Source organism: Lepisosteus oculatus, chromosome 4 (genome assembly GCF_040954835.1).
Source record: "Lepisosteus oculatus isolate fLepOcu1 chromosome 4, fLepOcu1.hap2, whole genome shotgun sequence".
Classification (NCBI taxonomy): Eukaryota; Metazoa; Chordata; class Actinopteri; order Semionotiformes; family Lepisosteidae; genus Lepisosteus; species Lepisosteus oculatus.
In genome coordinates, this window is record NC_090699.1 from 27,535,580 (window position 1) to 27,560,538 (window position 24,959).

At 37.3% G+C, this 24,959-nt stretch overlaps 2 protein-coding genes across 3 annotated transcripts in view; one reads left to right on the top strand and one right to left on the bottom strand.

Annotated features, from left to right (window-relative positions):
- The window catches only part of LOC107077321 (uncharacterized), a 38,470-nt gene extending 14,514 nt beyond the window's left edge, over positions 1 to 23,956 (top strand). For both annotated transcript variants that reach the window (XM_015346540.2, XM_015346541.2), the window contains exon 7: positions 23,475 to 23,956. In XM_015346540.2, the coding sequence (XP_015202026.2) occupies positions 23,475 to 23,642 (168 nt within the window). In that variant the 3' untranslated portion in view covers positions 23,643 to 23,956. The remainder of the gene's footprint in view (positions 1 to 23,474) is intronic.
- bub3 (BUB3 mitotic checkpoint protein) overlaps positions 1 to 24,959 on the bottom strand; it is a 126,235-nt gene that overhangs the window by 52,492 nt on the left and 48,784 nt on the right. The window lies entirely within an intron of this gene.

Consider the following 24,959-nt stretch of genomic DNA (forward strand, 5'->3'; position numbering starts at 1 on the left):
AAGATGCTTTTATTTTTAGTATAAATAAACACTGAAACCCAGGAGATTACTTAACTGAATATTTAACCCAGTCTAACCAGGTTCAATGGAAAAACAAAAACACTGGAAAACAAAAAAAAACAGTTCTTTGGAAAAAACGAGCATTAGATTCCAATGCCACAACATCAGACGATATGTATTTACTTAAAAAAATATTATTTTTACATTCACTTCAACCTACTAGAATCATCTTTGATAATAAGTGTACCTTCTTTCTAGATGCTCCCCTGTGGAAGCTAAACCGCTGTCATATTTTCAATGTCTCTTTAGTGTAGTACCTTTTACTTGGAAAACAAGCTACATTTGCAGATCTGTTTATCATGTTAGAAGAACATATTTACCGATCTGTACAGAACATTGTGTCTTTCAAAGGAAAACATGTGAGACTACATGTTACAAAGTGGTAGGTCAAAACATCATTGTTATAATGTTTACTGGTAATGACTGCCACAGTTGTGCTGCAGTAATTTGCTTCTAATAAGCATTTGAAATCTTTTCTGGATTTTCTAAGAAAATCCTTTGTGTTTTGTCAGATGCTTATTTAGCCGTGTTATGCTTCCAGGTGCTAGAATTTAGGCGTTGACGTATCCAGCATCTTTTGTCTGAAGCATTTATACATTTATACCAGAGCCTACGCATTATACTCTCTGAAAAGGAAAGCATCCTTTGATAGTAAATGGCTTGTATTAAAGACATTGAAATAGTTTTTTGTCATTCTGTTTCAGATTTACACCTTAATATTTAGTCACCAAAGCCAGGTAATCTTTATCCCAATCTATGTGAAGATAAGATAAATGAATAAACGCAGAAAAGATTTTATTTTAAGCAGTGTGCCACTTAATTATGCAGCATGTTTACAGTGTTCATTTTGCGAATACATGGTATGAGGCTGTAAGTAGCAGCTGCTCTGGGAGGCTTGGATGTACCAGAGATATCTGATAGCTCCCCTGACACGTTTTCAGCCCCAGAAATAAGATGCATCTTTGATTTGCTACTTGTAAACAGACAGAGACAAGAGGAGCCCTGATTATCCACATTGACCTGCCACTCATGGCATCTGTTTAAAGCAGAGTAAAATCATTGCCTCTGCAATTACCAGATGCTAAGGGGTCCCACTGGCCATCGACTAAGATAAAATAAATCCTCTGCACTAGAGTTTCAGATATTACTGCTTTTGGGCATTTGTGAAAGCTTAACACAACTTGCACACGTGCTAAATGCAATTTCTTTTTGTCTGGCAATTGGTCAGAAGACTTCATTCTTGCACGGTCCTGTGAAGACATACAGTAAGTCCCTCTCTAGTGCTGCTTTTGTGGTTTGTAATGACTAACTATTCCGTACAAACCCATACAGTGTGAGAGAGATGACACAGTAGTGAACAATGCATTCATTTGAGATTCATTTGAAGTCTTCTGGAATCACCATTAATCAGTGTGTCCGTACAAGTTTGAATATGAAGAATGACAAACCCTTCTATGGATTCAGAGTAAGTAATTTTATGTAGAAAATAGAACATGTAGGAATAATGTATCTTGGTAAGAGGCCATTTGTTATAATTCTGGTCATTCTGTAACCCATAGATCTTTATCTCGTTATTCTTATGGTTTCCCTGTTGTTTGGTATTAGAAATTGTTTAAAAGTTCTATATTTCAGGACAAACCCCTACTGCAGTTCTAATTGAGAAAAAAAGGCTCTGTACAGTACATGCTAAGATCCAAGCAACATCTGAATTCCCTTACAGAATACTGTCTCCCCTTCAGATCATCTCCATGAGTTCGAACAGTGAAGACACTTCCTACTTTGCCACAATTCATGTGGTGGTTTTTATTGCTTTTTATTATGTCCTTGAACATAGAAAACCTTTTGAAATGTTATGCTTTTGTTACATTTTTGTTACTTTTTATACCCCTGGTAGTTAAATTATATCTATTTTGTTCAATTCAGTGGTTAAAAATTACTTTAAAATGGTCTGAAAAAAAAAGCATTTTAAAATAATTTAGAATACAAGAGCTGAAAGTTGCCCAGTTCTAATAAATGTAATTATGTTGTACTTTCTTTTTTAATTTGAATTATGTTTTAAACACTTGCTTGAAGTCTTCCATGTTCTATTGAATTTCTTTCAAATGCCCCTTTGACAGAGAGCAGCCGAAGGGGAGTCAGAGGCAATCAGTCCTCAACTGAGGAGTGAAATAGCAGAACACATAGTAATTAATTAATTACAGGGTTTATTCTGAGAATGCTGTGCTTGCCTTATTCAATTTATATGGATTGAAAAGTAATCAACATGGATGAGTCACAGCAAGCCCGAGCTGAAGCAGGGCTGAGTCGTTTCCTGGTCTCAGCAGTGGTTCCTGTGAGGCTGTTTAGGCAGACATTGCAGCTGTATGGTTTGTGTCATTGATGCGTGCTATTGACAGCCTTCCACTGCAAATCAAGTGTATTTAAAAGCTACCGCCAGGTCACTCCAAAGTTTCTTGTTACCGTCAGTGACATATAAGGAATTCCTGTGATTCTTAAAAGGTTTTGTCACCTATTGAGGAATTTACATTCTGTAAAATATTGGTTTGATAACATTTAATACTGTAAGAATAAGTGAACTTTTGGGTAACTGGATATTCAGCTTTCATTACATTAAGAGCTGTGTATACTTAAGTCACATTTAGATCTACTTAAACATTCTGTGGCTTATTTTTCTCGCAGATTATTTATCTGCGTTCAGTTATCATCTCACATGTACTGTACATTTTGCAATGTAAAGGAACAAAAGCACAATAACAGTAATGCAATATTTCAAATGGTTGCTAATTCAGTTTCCTGTAAAATAAATCTCAAGGTTATTTTAATAATTCTGTGCTTCTCGCTGACGTAATATGAGAAAAATCCTCCATTTAAGGACACTCTAGACCACTGATATTCACTTTCAGTCCTTGAGGGCTGCACTCTACAAGGTTTTATAGGTAACTTCCATTCCTCGACGAGTAAAGACCTGGAAACAGTTGTAATAGAGACCAATTAAGTGATCAAATAAAATCATTAAGTCCAGAGTGGAATGAAAACCAGAAGATGTAGGCCTGCAGGACCAGGAGTGAATAGCAGTGATCTAGATGGTCCCACAGGTGTGGAGCAGTCTTGCTCTCAAGTTACACATACTCTACCGTGAAAATTGGAATATTCAAATGCACAAGAGTGTCTTTTATCACTGCTTTTTTTAAAACTACATAAACACATCCCCAAATCGTATTGTCTTTCTTAAGGAACAGAAAGCCTCAAACTCAGCTTGAAAGGGAAAATGCAATTTACACAGCATGTGTCTTTCCAGGCTGTATCAGAAATAAAAAGCAAACTAATCCTCCATTTTTTTTCTCCTGTATACCTGCTCCAGGACAGTCTCAAGGTTAATGGACTTCAGTCCTGTTCACTGCAGCCAGGGACAGCACCTATGACCTCACAGTGCTAAGGCACTATGTTTGACTTTAATGCAACACTCCAACATGACATCTCATCTCAGCACAGTGTTGAGGTGATTAGGAATAAGACTGCAAACCTACATGGTCCCCCTGGCGTTCCTATTAAGGCGTGAGTGCCGAGCGCCGTTTGGCACATTTCACAACAGACCCGACTCCACTGGAGGCCACCCTTCCGAGCCACCCAGATCAGAAAGGGCAGCTACTGTTTAAACAGCCCACAGCAAGCACAGCGAAGATTGACACATCCAATCTCAGACTTCTTTTCATTTTTGTCCCTTGGACTCAGGTTTTGATTACGATTTACTTGTAACAGAAATAACTGAGGACAGAGCTAGGGGGTTAAGATGCTGTTCTGTCCCCTTATTTAAGCTGAGCAGGTTGTTTTTGTGGTCAGATGCATCACAATTTAATTGACTGTAATGAATTCAATTATTTGTAATAATGCGCTTGTGGCAGTAAAAAACACTGTCATGTTTGACAAATGAGTGACTTCTTCATTTTGCAATTGAGGCACCTTTCTCGCTCTTTTGCCTTGTTCAGCTGATATCCGCAATCTCAAAGAAACAGTCTTTTAATATTAAATCAAAAGCTGCGATTTCTTCTTCTTTTTCTTTTTCTGATTTGACCTTTTGTTTGTCTTTGATGGTGGAAAGGAAGGACACTGATGAGTCAGGTCTGCTGCGAGGGGAGCTGTAACAGCAGGCAGCAGTGGTAGACTGTCTGCCTCCAGTCTGTAAATTTGAATCGGTGCGGTGGGCTAATGTGGCAAGCTCATGAGCTACATGGGGAGCTGCAGCGGAGGTAAGATGTCATGTCCGTCTGTTGGCTAACAATTAAATGTGGCACCTCAAGCAGATCAATTTAATTTTAGCCAAGTTTTTTTTTCTCCTTTCTCTGCCTTTATTGGAAGTGTTGCAGCGCTCTTTGCTCTCCTCTTTTAATGCACGGCCCCCCAAATGACTTTCCAGTGACCTGGGCTTATTATCTCTCCCCAACCTTTGGAGGCTCAGGCAGTCAGTGAAGATGCTCCAAAGAAATGAAACATGATAATAAAACAGTACTTGAAATATCAACATCCCAGCCTAATTAGAGTCGGGCTAATGGTCCCTAATTGCATATCTGAAATGCACCAGTTGAGTTCTTTCTAGTGTAACTTGACTACACGTCTCTTTGTACTGATTAATGGAGCCAGAGCTGCAAACTAAAATGCAGTTAATTTATTGTAAGATCTATTAGGCGTATAAAAAGGAGAGAGCAGGAATTATTAGCCTCTCGTTGCTGGAGATACATTTCATCTATGACTCAGAGCAGATTCCACACAGATTAAGCTTGTTAATTTTACTTACTGCCGACATTCTTCTCTACATTGCTGAAGCCCAGGCCACGCGCTTTCCAAACCGAAATGGACAGGGAAAAAAAAACATTGAAAAGAAGCGGGGTCCTGGACAACAGTTACATTAACTACTTTGTGCTTTTAATTCATCTAATTACACAAAAGGGGGGAGCACACCATTTTCAGTCCGCGAGCAGCAGCTTTTGCAACGATGATGCCAGCCCTGTGCTTTTATAGTTTTTTTTTTCTTTTATTCAGTCCCTTCTATTCAGGAAAAAGGTTAGAGCCATTTTCAGCAGCTAGCGAGACAAAACATTTTCAATAAGGACACAATATACTTGTTTAAATTACCTTTTTCCCCCATGTGGAAAACCATTAAGGGGTGGTGCTTCTAATAAAAAAGTTTTTTTTTTCTCTCTCTATCTCTCTCAGTCTTTGTAGTGGTTTACCCCTAATAACAGCTTTTATCAAATTTTGTTATTAATCCATTAGATGGTGATATTCATTTTGGCTAATGTTGTGTTTCATTGCACATTTCACAAATTGAAAGCACTGAGAAAAAGCCTCAGTATTTAGACTAATGTGCTTTCAATTTCTATGTAATCCACATTTAACTGTTTTAGCTGGGATATGTATTGGGAAATGTGTTTTTAATCTTGGCCTCGTTAACTTGCCGGTTGACAGTGCATTAAAAAGGAAAAAGCGCACCATGTTTGTGGCTTCTGTCTTCATACTCCATTTCTTCTCTGTATCCAGAAAACCAAAAGCAATTAAAGACAAACTCTGCAGTAAACTGTGGCAATTTGTATGTTGTATTATCTCGTACTGAACAATATTTAGAAAGAGGCTCTTATTTTAACTTTATTTGGTGTACCCTGCCCAATGTTTTCATTACCTACATGAAAAATAGACTTCTGCATTCTCTATTGCAGATTCAAGATCATTTTTCATTAAAAACATTGCAAAAAGAACTTTACTGTAAAACAGGGGAAAGATCCAGGAATAAATAAGATGCAGATATTAAGTTTGTCATATGAGGCAAATGTGTAATAATCACATTGTATGGTGCTGAAAGTAAATGGAAACCTTATGGTCGTGGTAAAAGGAACTTTATTTAACTGTAACTCCTAAGCTATCACGCAGAGTTCATAATCCATACCATATTGTTAAATGAAGGCGAAATAGCTTAAGCTAAATACATGCTTGTTACAGAAAAAGGCCGCATTTTTCTTTGTTTCCTGAAGTGTGTGTTATTCTAAGAGGAGTGGTATAGTGCAGCCTTGGATAAGAACTTCACAGTGAAATGTACAGACCTTCTTCAGGATGTCCTTTGAGTGTGGTGAATCTTCATCTATGTGCTGTATTATAAAAGCTCTTGCCACCTTTGTCTGTTATTTTACTAGCTAATGGTAAACCATAATAACCAGAATACGTACTCTATGCGGAAACCCATAGAGAAAATATTAAATGAAAAAAGTGAGATAAAGTACATTTCAGGCCAGTGAAAACTAACAGAGATTTTACAGAGTGAAGGTCTGGAAAGAGAGATCATGATACTAGGTTTCAAGAATATGAGTATACCCGGCTGTTGCTATAAGTGGAGTTGGTGGACCAGCAGGAGGTGCTATGCAGTATCATTTCCATTCCAATGCTTCAGTGTGCTGACAGGAGAGGCTGTGCTGCAGAAGGCACTTCCTTATCAATGAGATATTAAACTAAAGTCCTGACAACTTGGTCATTAAAGATCTCATGGCACTATTCCTCAGAGTAGGAGCCTTAACCCTGGAGTCCTGGTTAAACTCCTCTTGGGGTCTGCACAAACCAGCCTTACTTAAATCTGCTCCCCCCCCCCTTAATTCAGTGAGTAAAGTAATTTGTTTTCCCAGATGGGGCTACACTACAGTGGTTGATGATAAAGTGGGTTCCTTCCTACATGTAAAGCGCTGTGGGGTCATTTGGGTTGAAAAGAGCTGTACAGATGCAAGGAACTACAGATTAATATACAGTAATGTTTATCTAGACCTATTAAAGCCATTAGGCGGGAGTAATTCCCTGTGCCCCAAAGCTTGTTCAGAATGGAAAGATATATAATCCTATTTGTGATGTGGACATTATTAAAAACTTAAGAGACTTAAGTTATCTTAGACTGCATGATTTTGGAATGTGGGAGGAAATTAGAGCATTGGGTGAAAACCTATGTAGTTACAGGAGGAACATACAAACTCCACACAGAAGGTCAGAATCAGAAGAAGACCCCAAAGCTGTGAGGCAACACTGCTTAAAGCAGTTTATTATATTTCACGCATTTTAAAAGAAGTGTTGTGGTTATATGATCTATAGGAAGGGTTTGTTACAAAATAACCCACTAAGGGTGCCCTTCAAATAAAATATCTCTGAGATAGAATAATATTGAAGGATAAGAAAAGGCATAGTACTAAACTGTTGGGATTTTAAAAGCATCTACCAGTAGCCAAATTCATTCCATAATGCTTTGTGTGCTCGGCTTGGTTTTGAAAGGAAGATAAAAGCATGAAGCAAATTTAATTTAACATCTATGCTGACCATCATTTATAAGTCCTTTCACCCCCGGTAGACTCAGAACATACTTGAAAAGTTTTTAAAAGAAATCATTCAGTTGTAATTTACGAAATGCTATAATGTCATTTTCAAAAGTTAAAACATTTTTTTCTGCCTGTGAAATTAGCGTAAATTACTATAATTTTCAGATTTCGGTAATTGGGAATTGGTTCTTACTTCAAAAGAGGCTGTAATTTGAAGTAATTGGTTGCTAAGTATGTATGGGAAGCCACTGAGAAAGTTAACTATATATAATTACAGATTGCTGGAGTACTGTGTATGCAAAGCAGGGCCTGGAAATTGCTTTGGAGCCAGAAGTGTCAGCGATGTGCTGATAAAAATATACCAGAGGATATATACTTGTCTTATTAAAGTTAAAAAATGATTTCCCATAGTTACATGATTTATCAGTCCACGTTTACATTTCTCTAAAGTCTATTACCTCGAGCAATCAATAATAAAGAAGGTGGAAACTCAGAATGATAGCAAACATTTGAACGTAAATTAGGACATCAAGCCATATGTTCTCTCAACAGATCATTTTCTTTTGTTCAAGCCTTTCTTGTTTTGGGAAAACGTTACACATCGTATGTGAATTGAAATTGTAACTGCCAATCATATTCCACATTATTGAAACCACCGCCAACCACAATAAAGGCTGTCTATTTACAGTGACTCCATAAATAATTGGCTGCATGAATCAGACAAGATTTAAAATGTCAATTGAGATAAGGTATCACTTGGCAAAGTAATTTGAAAACAAATTGTACCTTAAGAAGGTAATATTTGACTACTGCAAGAAAAACAAATTTGCATCCTGTCTAAGCTGTTCAGCCTTATTTGTTATTTGTCTGTGGCAAGGATGATGTTCACCATGGTTTCACGCAGGCTTTGTCCAGGTTGGTTTAGTTAAAGGATTTTGCTTTGAATGGGTACAGTGTGGGGAGGCATGGCTATATGTTATTAAGTGCTACTGCCTCCCAGCTTGAGGATTCTGGGTTTCATTCAGCTCTAGTGCTGCTTCTGTGTGGAGTTTGCATGTTCTCCCTGTGTTCACATAGGCTTTCCCTCAGTGCACACTATGTTTCCGGGATGGGCTTCTGGTTGCTGCAACCCTTACCAAGAATAATGGGATCTATATTCAACAACAGACTGTTTTATCTATTTGCACCTGTATTTATAGCACATTTACAGCGCTCTTTATACAGTATGTATCATTTATATAAAGCGTCTTGGCAATGCTGTGGATTGAAAGGTGCAATATAAAAATAAAACTGATTGGTTGATACTTACTATGTCATAGCACAGTAATAAAATTCTATCTAGATTCTCTAATGAAAAAGAAATATTTTTGTTTACTTTTTTAAAACGAATAATACTGTACCTATATGTATAGTTTTGAGAGCATTTAATATCTTCAAACTGTTTTGTGTTGAGCCTGTATGTGTATTAATACTCACTCTTAACTCTAGCACGTTCAGTAATATTTCAGAGGATTTCCCACAGTAGTTTACATCTTAACCTGCTTTTTGGCTTGGGCAGCAAGTATCTGAAATACACAGGATGTTTAATGAGAAAATTCAGCATGGTGGTTTTTGGTGGTTTCTGAATGTAAGCACTAGTACTAATTGTCCATATCGCTACCATTTTGTCCCCTGCTGTTGTCCACAGTGTTTTTGTTTTGTTTTAATTAGCCTCAGCACACAATGGAAACCGTGTTCAGGAGATGCACTTTAAATGTCCATTTGTTTCGGCCTCTGGATGTTATGGGCAACCGATAGAAATAAAAGACAAATCAATAGGGTTTCATTAAAACAGCAGGCAATCGTGGCTTCAGCACAGCTTAATTACAGTTTCAGTAGCATTTGCTTTAATTGGAAAGAATAAAGAGAGTGAAGTGGAGTGAATGAAGAAATTAGCATATCTATCACTGTGTCGCACAGCACTGTGGCCTCATAGCTCTCTGTTTGCACTGAGGAGCACTTACTGCTTTGGGGGTCTCAGAAAAGGACTGCACAAAAATATGGGGAGGCAATTTGCAAATAATCAGTTTGCAGCTTTGTGTAACATGAATAAGAGGTCTTTGTCGTGTTTTTTTATTTTAATTGGATGGGACAAGTTAAATATAATTTCGAAATTATAGTTACATCACCGCACTTTACCATGTGAGATTAAGTATATTACTGTACACAATGTCTTGTGGAAATATGAATATTCAATTAATGAATTCATGCAGTTAATAACTAGGAAAGTGGCCCTGCAGAGATACTTACATTGCAGTGTGAAATTAATGCTGGTTTTGCTGCAGCACTGACTGTAGTAAAGTAACCTGGTTTTCTGTGAAGAGATGTACTATGTTTTATTTATTCATCATTCAGAATTCAGCCATTAATGTATGTACTCACATTTAATATCACATTACCCACTACTCATTTTTTTTTCATTTTATATCTTTAACATTATGCAGTGAGGAATTGCAGTTGTTATATGTTCTCCATATACTGTATAGTAGAAATATATCTGCACTGGTAACATGCGGCATATTAGTAAACGTCTCCATCCAGACATGATAGATGTGGTCCACAAACCATGAATCACTCAGAGTTCTGCTCATCACAACCACCAAACTCATCTCGGTTGATACCAGAACAAAATTCCGAATTCCCGGTTTGAGGGGGTGAGTCTCGGTGCATTAGCACACAGTGCCAGCTAGCCTCATATCAAGTAATTGCTTCTTCCAGTGACCCCCTGGCACCTCACTATTATTATAATCTCTGGGAACTGTAAATAAAAACCATCCGATCCTGCCTGTGACAGCTCAGTGTATTTACCCTGCTGTATGTAGCTGTTTTTCCAAAAGAGTTTCAGGGTTAATAATACAATCAAATTAATGAAGGCAGGGGAGAAGCTTATGGAAGCATGCAGATAGAGAGAAGTAGGTTATCCCTGTGGTTGCTGGCTGTAAAACAGCACAGCTTTAAAAGACTGGAATAGATGGCTTTAAAAGCCCGTGCTTGCTTGGAGCTGTACTGTAGAAGAACAAATTGTCCACAACATAAATATTATGGTAAGAGAAGGTAGTAAGTGGGAGGTCTGGCTAAATGTAACTTAGAAAAGGTCTGCAAAAGAGAAGTTGAATTTCTCATTTCTCAATATTTTTGTGGCCACACTCTAATTTCCCAAAAGGAGATAAATATTGTAATTAATGAGGTTTGGTAAATGTGTTTATTGTAGATGCTGCATTTCTGTATAGCAGAAAACCAGTGTGCTTCAGCATTGAAAAGGTTGATTTATAATTTGTAGCATTACCATCTGTTGTAGTTATGTGAAATTACAGATAAACCAGTTAGTAAACACTTTGCCCCATTGTCTGTTGTTTTGATAATCACCCATAATAACATCCAGCATCAATATGGTCTTTAAACCCGATTTGGGAGTTAATGGAATAAGAGGAGGCAGTCAGTATATGCACTAGGGTAATGTCATTAGGAATGTTTGTGAAGAACAAATTAAATCAGTCGTAAATTGTGCTCTCAAGTCAGCCAGAAAACCAGCCTCATTGAAGAGAAGGGGATTCATATTTTAACCTCTCGCAGAAAATGCACTTAAACAGATTAAAATAAAATAGGGACTGTGTGGATGGATGTAAATGGTAATTGCTGGAGCTCTAATGGCTTCCTGTTAGCTATGTCAGGCTGTAGGCAGAGCTATTTTAAAGTTAACCAGTGATTGAGGTCATAGCTTTGGCAATCTGGTGATTAAACTGAACTGTACATGTCACCAAATAGCAGATTATCCACCTAATAGGGCTGCTCAAAACAGATGCTGTTTTCATTTGGGTGGACCTGTATATTTACATGACTGAGGCTGGGCTTTTCACAAGTACGTAGTTCTGCACTGTGTGTTACTTGTGACTCAATAAAAAGCTGTTACTTATAAATTACAGCTTTTGTGAGTTTGTTGCTCTTGAGCCTATTAACCTCTGTCACCCCGGAGAAACCTGTTTCTGTGTCCCATTCACCTGTCCTGTTACAGCTTTCTCTGGTTTCCTTAAGTTTTATTGAGAATGTAGGATTGGCAAGGGTTTCGAGGTTATCAAAATATCACTAACTGCTCCATTTAACCAATATTAACCAATATTTTCAAACTTGCAAATGTTATACTGTAAAATTGTAAAATATATCTAGGATGAGATGGGCTGCCCCTTCTTTCTCTGTGGGGCATCAGCATCTCTGTGGGTTTCTAGACACATGGAACCTGTTTAACTAAAGCCATATGAAATGGAATACTGTCTTGAAGGGGAAAAAAATACTAAGAAAACTCAACACTGGCCAGAGCTGTCAGCCAGAGGACTGTTCTGTCGCCAGTAGTTAATCGCTTTGGTAATTTAGGAAAATATTTTAGAACCATGTTCAATTCTGTCTTAGAAATCAATTTTAAAAAAATAGTGATGTTCAGACATAACTGCAGACTGATGCAGAGGATGTTTATGGTGTGGTTGTTTTTCACCTAATTTAAAGAATCTTTAGGACTCATTGTAGCATGGAGGTCTAAAGATTTTGTATTTGTTTCAAGTATGATTTTGAAGAAAAACAATATACTGAAAAGTAAAATATTAAACTAACAAAACAATTTAATTAAAAATAGCAAGCAGGTAAAAGTATATTTTATATAAAAAATGTTAAGAAATTAAATACTACATAAATGTAATGAATGGACAGAATTATTGATGTGTATATACATATGTATACACTATAGTATAAAAACTTCACCAGAAAACTCATAATCATCACAGTACGTGCCCCAGTTTCAAGTTACAAAATAACCATTTCCATTTGTTCATTGTACATTTTAGATGATGTATGACTGTTGTACGGAAATCTGGAGATATAGATTTGTGTGTGCGTAACGCATGCAGTTGTGCCTCAATTGAACTGACTTGCCCTTTGTTTACTTTTCCTCATTAAGTCCTATTGCAACGTGCAGCCCACGAATTCACTGCCTTCCCCACTGCCAGGACTCCAGCTTGGCCCTGACAGTTAGAGAATCTGCCTCTGGGGCTCACGTCAGATTGTGGTTATGGTTTTGTTTACCCTGTTACCAACATGGTTTTGATCTCTTGATTTAATCATGGTGTCTTATTTATGTCATTTGTGTTCATAAATATGAGTTCTAAAATGCTCTTGTTTTCTGTGTTATGCTTAATTGTTTTCCCCCAGTAAAAATGTTGGCTTATAAAGCTGTTTTTTTAATTATTATTTAATTCATTTCTGTCTGAAATGCTGATTAATTTACAGCTGGTGTTACAGTTCAGTTCATTACTGAGTCAATACAGGATTTGTGATCGTGATTACATCTCATGGTTGAATCAGAGGCAGTTTGTAACAGCATTGTTCTACTCTTGAAAGAGACAAGTGAGCAAAGCATGTATATTAGTGGAGTGCACAGGTATTTTAATTAGGTTCTGTTATAATTTGATTAAAGGCTTTTGGATGATCATTTTCATATCGTTATTCATTGACACCAAAAGAACAGGTGGGTCTGAAAAGTGAAAAAAAGTACTTTTCCACACTATGTTCGCTCTGTCTGGTGATAGATGTGTTAACAATGGAGCTGCCATTACTACTTTGGTGTGGGTTTACACTGAATCCAGGTTCACTTGAAACACAGCACCTTTTGCTCCAGGTAAAACTCCTTTGCAGTAATATTCATGCATTGTGTAAATTAACAAGGAAAAACCTGTGCATATTGAATGGCAAACATACAGGTGATGACATGCCTTCCAAAATACAAAGTATGTGTCATTACTCACAGGCCTGTGGTTGTCAGTTTCAGCCCCGTCACCAACATAAATTTACACTCTTGGCATACTCCAAGAAAGACTGGAATGCTGGGCTTTTTGGGAGACAGATATCTAGTGACATTAAAGCTTTTAATGAGGTCATATTTCAGCTTTATGAGAGAGTTAAAGTCATTGCTGACTGTTGACATTAACGACTGTTTTTTGGGGGAAAAAATAATACAAATAAAATTCCAGTGCTTACCTCATCCCCATGGAGGTGAGGGGCACGATAACGGACTATTGAGTTTCTGAATCCCATTGATCCCACTGCCAGAGTACAAAAAGGATTAGAAGAAAGGTGTTGGACTTTTTTAGACGTTGAGGAAAAAACGAGGCATCAGGGTTTCACAATGTGAAATGAAAGGATGTGTTTCAGCTTACTGTCTTATGATAATTAAATGATAACAATATAGCAAAGATTTAATTTTCAGGTTGTACGTTGATTCCATTCAAAACCCTGTACTATATCACATTTTTCTGGGAATGCTGGAAATATTTGATTACTTTTAACTCTAAAGACATTTATATACATTTATATACATTTGTATACATATATATACATTTATATTTATATGTTATATACAGTATAAAAGCAGACACAGCAGTTGTTATCCTAACTTTTCCTTACTTTTGTGAAATGAATCTTATGAATGTCTCATGGATTGTTATTTTATTTTCATGTTATTTATTGCAAAAGAGCTATTATTTATACTGTAAGCTGGAATGACTCATCTTACAAAAGGTCCTCTTGTTATACTAAATACAAGAAACTGGAGATACCAGTTTATGTTTGAGATTGAATTTGCGAGCAGTCAGAAACCCTTCATACTGCTTTTTGGAGAAAAATAAATGCCTTGTATTATCTATCTATTACAACAGGAACAATCAGGGACAGTTTAAGTTGGGAATAGATTTAGTCCTGTTGCTGGTTTATGTTAATTCTGCTAGCATTCCATATCACACAGAGACTGACTGGAATGGAAAGCCTGCACAAGAGCAGGTGATCTGTGTTTACCCTCTTGGCTGGGGCAGGGAACACTGACTGGCAGAACTGACTACAGTTATATCAGGTCTAATCCAATTGCCAGAGCCCAGACCTCTAGGCTCTCATTTCCTCATCACTACGATCTATAGATCTAAAAGGGCTGTAAGCAGCTCGGAGGAGCAGCAGGCCACCGACTGACACCGCTCCCCACGACAGACATGCAAAAGCAAAAAAAAATCAAGAACGAAAAAAAGAAGTAACTCAAAAAACTTTGACAGATAACCTCCAGGGTATAGAGGGCTCAGTAAAGCCAGCACAATGTGGCTTTTCACAAAGTGGCAATTAGTGGTTATTACAGGACAGGGGGATGTAACTGAGAGAGGCAAAGAAGCAGGGGAGGAGGAAGTAGCCGTCTCAGCCAGGGCAGCATTTGAGAAATTGTGTATTTTGTAACTTTTCTTTTCATGTCACTAACACGTCCACTTTAGGACACACCTGCCCAGCCCCACAGCTGAGTGACATGTCATTGTTCTTGGGGCTTGATGTCTCACGGACAAGCTATCTTTTCTAGGGCTTAAGATCCAATTATCTCTTTTGCCCCAGCACAGTGTGAAGACAGGGCTGACGAACAAGGTAAGATGATCAGTGGATGTCCTAGATTTTCACTTGGTCTGCGATCATAATGACGTTTATTATGATTCAGTAACGAGGCAACACAGGCCATTCACATTTGGGATATCACTACACTAAGTGAATTAACTGCAGGTGTTGGCAACCCCAGTCCTTAATAATTTTTTTAATTTGATTGTATTCTGTTAAAAGTGCTGGTTGTAGGTACACTGAGCTCTTCATGTTCTGTCATCTTAGTGTAACATAGTTGAACATTTAAAGAAATTATACCGCTGTGGTGTCTTATGGATGTCTTTATCCCTGCTGCATCTTTTTAATTAAAAAATACTCCCCTCTGAGTCTTATTATAGCAACTATCCAAGCACTGGGATACACAAGATGGAAACAAAAAGATTACCTGTACGGCCCCAGGTGTTTTCTTCATTTGATGTTGTATAAATACAAAAACAAAGTAAATCAGGTGGAGAGGCACAAATAAGTTTAACAGCTACAATTAATGAATGCACAATTATTAAAACCTACCCAATTTCCTGTACCTTGCAGGAGCATTTGATTTGAAATTTTAGCAGTCCTTTGTTTCAAGTTACTTAAATACAAATGTACATGTGTTGAAGAAAAAAATGAAGATGAAAATAAATTAAACTTTGTAAATGACTCTTTTACGTCTCCCTATATCCAATCCTGCTGGAAGCTTTTACACTTCAAGAATTCTTAATAGTAAGATGGAAAGCTCTACACCCCCCTGCATTCCTGAAGCGATTTATCACTGAGTGGTATAGCAGAGAGCTCACATCAGAAATTGGATTGTGTTTGTGTTCAGGTTGGAAGAACACCCTTTAACTTTGTTGTTGTTTATTGTTAGAATTATTATTACCTCTGGACTGACAGAGTGGATAAGATGGAAGGAAATCCCCTTGGAGGCTGATGGAAGATGTGCTGTCAGAGCACAGACAAACAGGCTTTTGTCTTTAGTTTAATCACCTGCACACACAGACACATGCTCACACTCACAGTAGTTCCTGCCAGTGTCCCTGAGACATTAGCAACTTAGACATTAGAAACTATGGCTTCTGAAACAAGCCTAAAAAAAGACCTGCTCTTTGCTGGTCTTAGAGTTAAGCTACAAGCACACCAGGGCCAAATGGTAGCCGCAGACACACAGACATGGAACGGCAACAATGTCATAAAATGGGACTATTTGTTGGCAGTCAAAAAGCTGTTTTTGTTAAAATTGATGTAAGGAAAAATAGATTTATCTTTAGAAATATATGGGCTTATTAGGTTGGTGCATGAAGAGATAAAATGCCTCTAAATCAATGTTTATAAACACGTTTGTCTGACATTGGTAGCTAAATAATAAAACTATGCTTTATGGAAAAAGTATCTTTATTGATAAATTACACTGAATAAAGAAAGTTTCCAGAAAGAGAGGTGAGGTGGGGTGAAGTCTGTGCAGAGTTTTCCTCCTACTTCCTGCTGCAAAAGTATGGTTCAGACAAAACCTCAGCAAAATGCTCTCTTTATTGACCTATTTTGTGATCTGCCAAGATTATGAAAGGCACTCATAAAGAACTCAAACAGGACAGAATTAACACATGTATGACAAAAAAGTCTTAAAAGTTACCTGAAACTGCAAATGATGTACCCAGTAACAACCCAATAGCACTAAGTAAAGAATTTGACATTTTGTAACATAGGTTGTATTTATAAGAGGGCTGGTGGCTTGAGCATAGTCCCAGAAACTCCAGGGTCCAGGGTTCAAACTGAGTGGACTCACAGGTTATTTAGTTGCATTTGATTAACCATTAAAACTTCAGCACTGGCAGACATCATTTGAAATTGCTGGTTAGTAGTGTCGCCTGAATTCAGATCCCACAATCTATAGCTAAGAGGTTTAGATTGCCCTCTAAACAGAAATATGCCAGTCCTGCTTCACTATCTGTTTTTAAATTAATAACGCGAGGATATAAAAGACAGGTTCAATGTTAGAATACTGTGCTGCCCTGGATTTACCCATTCTGCTTTTCGTAGGTTTTTTATAAATCTATGTGGACTAAAGGAACATTCATATCCTTTCCTACTACTTCTTTTCAGCTCCAAATGTTTTCCATAATATTTTCATGAAGATAAATTTTATTAAATTCCATAGTTTTGAGATTCATAAGCAACAGTAACATGAAGTAACAAGAAACGTGCCCCAGAGCACTCAACAGCTTTTCTGTCCATAGAATAAAACTATAGTCATCATGTTTTAATAAACAGTTTTCTTCCAACTACACTTCATATATTTTATTACTTTGTGCCAGATATGGGCTGGCAATTTCCATTATTGTTACGGATGATTTAGAATATAAATTGCTCCAGCACATGCAACAAATTTGGATTTTGGATGTTGTATCTGGGTGGATATTGGAATTTTCTTTTGCGGTTGTTTGAAAAACTCTCATTTTGAAAGAAAAAAGGAATCCAGCAGTTCTTTTTTTCCACATTAAATTGAAAATGTGTTGCTGTCTGTGCTCTTGCCTGTTTTCCAAAACAATTGAATCAGATGGCTTTCAACTGCATGTCCTATTTCCAAGGAGCTTCAATTAATGGCATATTTAAAAACTAGATCTAAAGTTATCCGTGTCATCCGTTACGACATAGTCAGCTATATTAACTGCCTGTTCAAGTATAATTCCACTGCATATTCAGGAATTGTTCTGGGACAAAATGTTTACTATACAGTACAAGCAATGACCAACTCTAGCCAGTTTTGCCGGAGAATTAAGCTGTGCCTAATGAGGGAATTGACAATTCCTTCCACATAAATTTAATTTCTTGGAAATATTTACTGGATTCCTGAATCTATTGAGATTCATAATATATAGTAAACAGTAGGATTAAAATTGTACACTTTTTAAGTAAATATATAAATACATTCTGCAGCTTATACTGTATGTACTCGCATTAAAGAAACAGGGCAATATGTAAACAGCACCAAGTATCATTTTTTAAAAGTTTTCCAAGAAATATAAGACTGGGAAATACCTCTTTAGACAGGTTCCAGAGATCGTACCAATCTATTGAGAACATATTTTTTTATACTTCAAGTAGTCCTAGACACATATGGAGCGAATGACGAAAATTAATCTTTGCAATCACAGATGGTATTCTGATCAAATTAAAGGATGAACAAAATAAAACTTGTTTTGCCCGTAATATGGTCTGCGTTTATACCTAGGAGCCACTGTTATTGAATATCCCAATCAAAGGAGAAAGAATGCAAGTGATTATAAAGAGAACAATACACCTGGCAGGCTCCAGGTTTTGCTGTTATTTACAGAGGAATGCATGCTGTATGAAGAGACATCTGAAGGGTATGTTTGGAAATTGCTTTGTGGTCATTGACACATACAGACATGTAAAAAAGATGGATAAGCTAATGCTGTTCAAAACAGGGAAAAATACTAAATGCATCTCCTTATGCCATATTCTGTTACTGTATGGGAGCATACTTTAACAGATATTTGTGGAATATCTTAGTGCAATTTATCATATTTCTATTTGGTGGCCACTTGACCACATATCCAAAATATTGATTGCTTTTGTGTCATTTTATTATAACCATAGCGCCTAGATCTGGATGTTTTCTGGAGTGCAACTCAGAATTTCTTTAATTACATGGCAGGTTTTGTTATTCTTAAATGCTCTTTTGAGGGTAATATTTCTAAAAAAAATATCAAAACTGAACACACATTAAACAAGATTACATGTTTAGTCATTAAAACATAAGAGTACAATCATTGCTTAGATTGTTTTTAGGGAAAGCAGTGGAAAGCCCTGGTTTCTGTTTAGACTTGAAACTCATTGTTACACCTCTTATTTACATGCAAACATTTCTCAGAGATCAGAATGTGCTTCATAGGTCCTTGAAAGCAATTGCAACTGAAGTGTAGCTTTTGTGCAAACTGTAAGACATTGTACATGGTCATATTAATTGTATATAAGGTAGGTATTAAAATAGCAGCACTAGAGATATCAAGCTCAAGTTTCTACTCCAGATAGCATTGTCAAAGTCCTGTTGTCAACTACATATCTTGTTGTCTGTCATTAACATATTGTGTCTAGAGTTCAGAGAGCCCTGGATTCCTATTTACTACACAGGAGTGTGAATGAAAGGGTTTTTCCAGCACAGAAACAAACTGTTACCATTAAAGGAATTGAGATGTGCTCAATGCGGATCTTGGGAAAGGTTCCCTCTTGATTGGTAATTAATCAGTTTAGTGACAGAAATTTGTATTTTTAAGACCCTTGTAAAGTCCTTTTAATGTTCAGGCTGCAGTGCCTCTTACCGTACATGTGTTTTGTTCCAGGGTAGTTCCTATTTTTTTCCCATTTTTCTCTTCTCCATTACAATACCATGCTGTAAGTGAAGAAGGCTGAGGACAAAAGAGTGTCTGGTAACACCACGCTTCAGACATCTCTTCTGTTCACCTTCTCAGCACTCTCAGTTGATCCCTAGTGGACTGAACACCATAATGTTTCTCTCCAGACTCAGTGTGGGTCACAGTGCTTGTCAAAACCCCTGGCAGACTTCTCATGTGCAATATTTGCTTTGAATGCCAACATGTACACTCAACCTGCATCCCCAAATCAATCCTGCTCCTTTTTTCTATAAAGGCTGTAAATCATCAAAAGGTTATGAGTATTGATGACAGTTGAATCTGAGAAGTAAATAGTATTTTTTATCAAGGAATCTCATTTATTAGGTAGTGGTGGCAGGGCCCTCTGGGCTAAAATGTAGTTTCCTTACTTCAGAAGCTTGCTTCTTCCGCAGACCACTGCCGGGATCTCAAACAGTGGGAACTGGGTACTTTTGTCCCTAAAGGCATGTGATTTAATAGCCCTGTAAAGTTTGTGATTAATGTTTGGATGCTTTTTGCTTCCTAGAGATCTGCAGTGCTTTTCTTCTTAGAGTGTTTGCTCCTTGACCGGTTTACTTTCTGGTGCTACATCTGAATTTTTCGTTTCTAACACTTTATTTTGTAAAGTTAGTTATTTTGTATTATACAGTACATATTACTTTCGCAAGCTTTCAGGACCTGTTGAATCCTGCCGTCTGTATGTTAGAGTGTGTACTTCATATTTTAGCGTTTGGCTGAGAAAATGACACTCCTGACCCTAAACTCAAGCCTAACTTGCGAGGAATGAAACAGGGAGGCTGCTGCAAGGGTGAAGATGGGGGGGCAGGGTTGCTAGAAAACTTTGTGCACGAGAATGCAAGGGGGAGACTGCAATTTGACCTCCTCCAGAACATATATTAAATGACTCCATCTGCTTATGCATGGTTTTTAAAACATAAAAGAAATTAATTAATGCACAAATTAAAAAAAAAGTTTAATTGATTTATTGAAGAAGAGATATTACATTGTCAGCTTAAGTATTTTATGTATGTTTTATTTTATACTCCAGGTCACTGGGAGTAGAATAGGAAGGGTTCATTCAGCCCACCTGTTAATTCTGAAAATATTCAATTCAGTATTTGCTATAGTAGTAAACATGCCCTTTGACTGTAAGCTCATATTTGAAACTATTTCTTGGAATACTCTTAATGTGTATCATAAATTTAAACTTTGATCTGGTATCAGTAGATACCATCAATGCACATATCAAGCAATCCGATTTATTGGCCCCAAATGTTGTGTTTTTTGTACTAGTACAGAATAAGTGCTCACTGTACGTGAAATTAATATTTATGATGTCCTGCCCTTGTGTGTTTTGCAAATGACAGGGAGCTGTTGTTTCTTTCATGTTAAAATTAATAAAGGCTCATCAATTATGTGGTGTCAACCATTGTAGTTGTAATATTAGCCAGGCAGCAAACCTTCAATTGCAGGTTGCAGCTCTAGTAGCTTAACCTTGACTAGGATTTTTTTTTTGCAGGTTTAAAAAAAACTATAGAAACCACACAAATGGTATAGCAATATAGGCCTCTGAAATTGTTGATGCCTTTGTTACAGATTATTAGATTAGTAAATAGAAGCTACCAGTAGCAGAAAGTGCTATATACATGAGGATTGTTCTCATGCGGCACAATAATGAGGAATAATATCTTAAGGGCTGAGAGGTATTGTCAATCTTGTTCTATCAATCCTAAAACTCGCCACCTCTTGACTATTAAAGTAATCACTAACAATTACGGAGAAGAAGGAAAAAAAATCCAACACAAAGTAATTTTTCCCCACCTCTGGTGCTTATCTTCCTTTTGATGTTTTGTGAGGGAATAAAAGGCTTATTGGACATCCACAATGACCCAAACAATGTGCCTGAGCAGGAACACAGGGTTCGGGCTGCTGCCACTCTTAACTAAAAGGCCTAGACAATTTATTGAAAGCTGGAGATGAAAGAAAAGAACAAATAATTTAAAAATTGACCACCTCTAAAATGAAGAAAATAGAACTGTAAAAAGGTATTGTAATATACTTTAATCTTCCCCGAATGTAACAAAATAAGAAATGCCATTAAATCTTGCTTTGAAATGGATGTGGCCCAATTACCTGTGCGACCAAATCTTGTTAATGAATCTATTGTTAAGGCAAGTAAACAGGAAAAGCAATACTGGAAGGGCGATCTGTGTATTACAGAGACTCATTTAAGAGATGAAAGAACGAGAAAAATTAAAGTTAAATCCATATAAATATCATGGTAGAGCAGGCTAGTTGCAGGTGTAAAAAAACGTGAAAATTGAAATTCCATTTGCTGTTGCCCTGAGAACAAGCTAACCTCTCTACTTTGTCAGGAAAAAGATTGGGAACACAGAGATGAATGCTGCCAGTGGCATTATAATTAATACTGCAAAAGAACAGCAATAATTATAATCACAAGAGGTGTTCAGTTACAAAAGCTGCTCACTATGTTTTATTTAAGTTAGGTTAAATAGGATTACAAGAGTTGTTTTAACCATGGCATTATGGTGAGGTTTTCTTTTTAATTATCATATAAGAGAGAAGATACAGTTATTAGTTGTTTTAATGAAAGTAAATTTTTTTGGGAGTCACAGTACAGCTCCTATTTACATTTTACGTCAACACGTGGAACTACCCATAGTAAATGTAAAGAAATGTGAAACTGGATCCTCAATCTACAAATGTGAGTCTGCAAATGTTGAAGAACTGCAATGCATTGGTAATACATGTTGCAAGTGTGTATTTTATTTTCTGTTCCCAGTTCCACTGACCGAGTTTTCTTTGGTGAAGTGGCACAGCCCTGGCCTTGTGGCAACAGCTTGGTGAAGGCGAAAGGTTAAGTCCACGAGTGTCTGTGAAGGTCTAGACAGAGGTCAGGGGGTCTCAGTCAGTGTCATGCCCCTGCTGACCCCTGGTAGTCCAGTAAGAGACCTGCGGAAGAGTCTCACCTTCAACTCCAACACAGAGAAACAGGCTGGGGGAAGGGAGACTGGGAAAGCTTTAATGACAAGATAAAGATTAAGAAAGTTGACATTGTACGGTCGAAGATTTGTACATTCATATTTACCAAGGCTGTGCAACTCAATGCAGCACATTTTGGTAGCTGTCTCAGAGTACTGTGTGGAGCAGTCTATTTTACTCAGATCTCCTCGCTGCGGATTTCTGCAGACACTGCCAGCAGAAACACATTGTAAAGAGCTGTTTCAGAGCAGGTGTCCTAACTAAGTTAAATATTTTTAAATGAATGGCTACATAAAATGCAAAACTATTGCATAAAGGGGACTGCAGAATCTGCTGTGGAGAATTTCTTTGCATCATTACAGATTTATATGGGAAGCACATCCCATGCGACGGTAGGAAAGAGACACCACATCTTTAATATTTCAGACGAAAATACACTCCGAGCAGAAAGTGGAAGGAAATGGATGAGATCCCTAGCAGAACGCTATATGGCTTGTTTAAAACAAACCATTTTGCACATGTCTTATTATGTTCTCAGCTGGAATATTAAAAATAATTGATAGTGGTGTGTACAGCTACCCTACTGTACTATTCATTCTCTCATTATTATTTTATAAATATATGATTAACACTTATTGCAGTTGCCTGACTCCCATTTACTGTGTCGACAGCCCCACAAAAGACTGTTCAAGCTTGAGAGATGTGGTTTTCAAGTAATTTAAATTTTACAGTTCCATTTACCCTGCCTTTTAATTTACCATATAATGACGCTATTAGAATAAAATACATCTGGAAGTTCTTTTGGGAGCGCTTAATGTTCTGTGGCGTTCAGAGCTAACGTAACTTGCACTGCTGAGGCAACAGATGCTAGAAGAGAATTTTTTTCCCCCAGCTTTCTTGAGATGCTCAGTCTGTTTAGAAAGTAGAATTCTCCAGATTTACTAGCACACGCGAGGTCAGAAAATGAAGAAGATGTAGGGGTGTCACTACTGCAGTGCAGTGCACGCATCACTTCCTCTGCATCAACGACCTTTGCCTCATCCCAGTACCCTCTGAGGTGAAAGGGGAAAGTGAGGGAGGAGGGGCAAGTCTACGTGATGTGTGGGGCTGTTCTCTTGTTGCCCCCGAACTCTGCCCCTAAGCTGTCCACTAACTGCAGCCCTATGTTTTTCTTTCTTTTGTCTTTTGAAAGGTGACGGTCAAGATGTACAAGCGAGGCAGGCAGGGCTGGCTGGGCAGGCCACTCACGAGCATGGCCACTATCCCCTACAACACCCACATCAGCTTCAGGGTCTGTGGAGAGGATGCAGATGCCAAGATTCCAGCCAATCACATTGACAGAATCCACCTCAGCCTCTGAAAAGTAGATTTTAAGTGGGCTTTACAAGAACAAAAAAGTATATACCCTGACTGAAACATGGGGAAAAAAATGCCCATTGATTGCTTGATCATCTCCTTCAGCTATCAAAGGTAATATGATATAGTCCCATGTCACTGGTCACTTGGAAATAACTAAAATCGAAAGAAAGTCTAAGCAGGCGGTGAATGAATATGGTAGAACTATTTAAATTATGTTGCTTTCCGTACTTATTGTAAACACAGAAGCGTGCCTACATGTATTTTCAGTGAATGTGACGTGTGGTGCATTAAAAGCCCTGTTTCCCAATGAAACAATGTCTGCTCTTGCCTTGTACCATGCAGTGGCCTTTATTCCTGTCAGCCTCTATTATGTTAATTAATTTTTTCTGGTAATTAATGTGATTAATTTTCTCTTATTTTGAATTACAATTCCAGTGCCTGCTAACACTTTAAAGTAATCATTCATTACCAATTAAAATAGCTAGCTCATTCGCTACAGTGCAGTTGAGTTCTGTGCCACTCAGACTTTAACATTCTAATTGGAGTGATTAAAAAAATGTGTGGCCTTTTAATATGAGGAGAGGAGTATAAAACTTATTACTATTATTAGTTCAGTAGCTTGGTGATTAACAGTCTCTAGATGCAGAGTTATAGCAGCAGCTTTATAAATTTGTTACTTGTGAATTTTATACACTGTCCTTGTCAGTAATTTGTTTAAGAGTTCATTTGTCTTTAAAGAACACCATTCTTGTTTATTTTAGGATTTTCCCCCTTCTGTTTTCCTTATTGTTTACTCTAAAAGCTGCATTAACAGGTTACAACTAAATTTGCTTCTGCAGTAATTGACTCAAAACAAGCTATTCTCTTTGGAAGATCCATGCATTAAGCTTCTGTAGAAACTACATTATTGTAATAGATCAGATCTTTATGAATGGCAACTCAACCTGAAACAGAATTACGTGCTGCTCAAGATCTGTCATATGAAACTGTCACAGCAAAATTACTGTCAGCGCTAAGGGCTGATGTCAGCATCTCCCATGCCTCTCCCTTACCTCAGTTTAATGATACACAGTGGCCTTATCAATATATGTCACTATATGACCGACTCCCGTTAAGGTAAAAATACAGCATTTTTTTCTGTGTGGAACTGCCTGTAATCGTGTAATTTCAAACTACACTTTGAACTTAAGTTTGTCACACACATCAACATACATTAGATCTATTAAGTAAAACATATATTTAGAAATGGCAGATTTTAACATTCAGTTAGCACTGAATTCAAGAAGGGCTTTAAATATTTATTGTTTTTTTGAAAAAG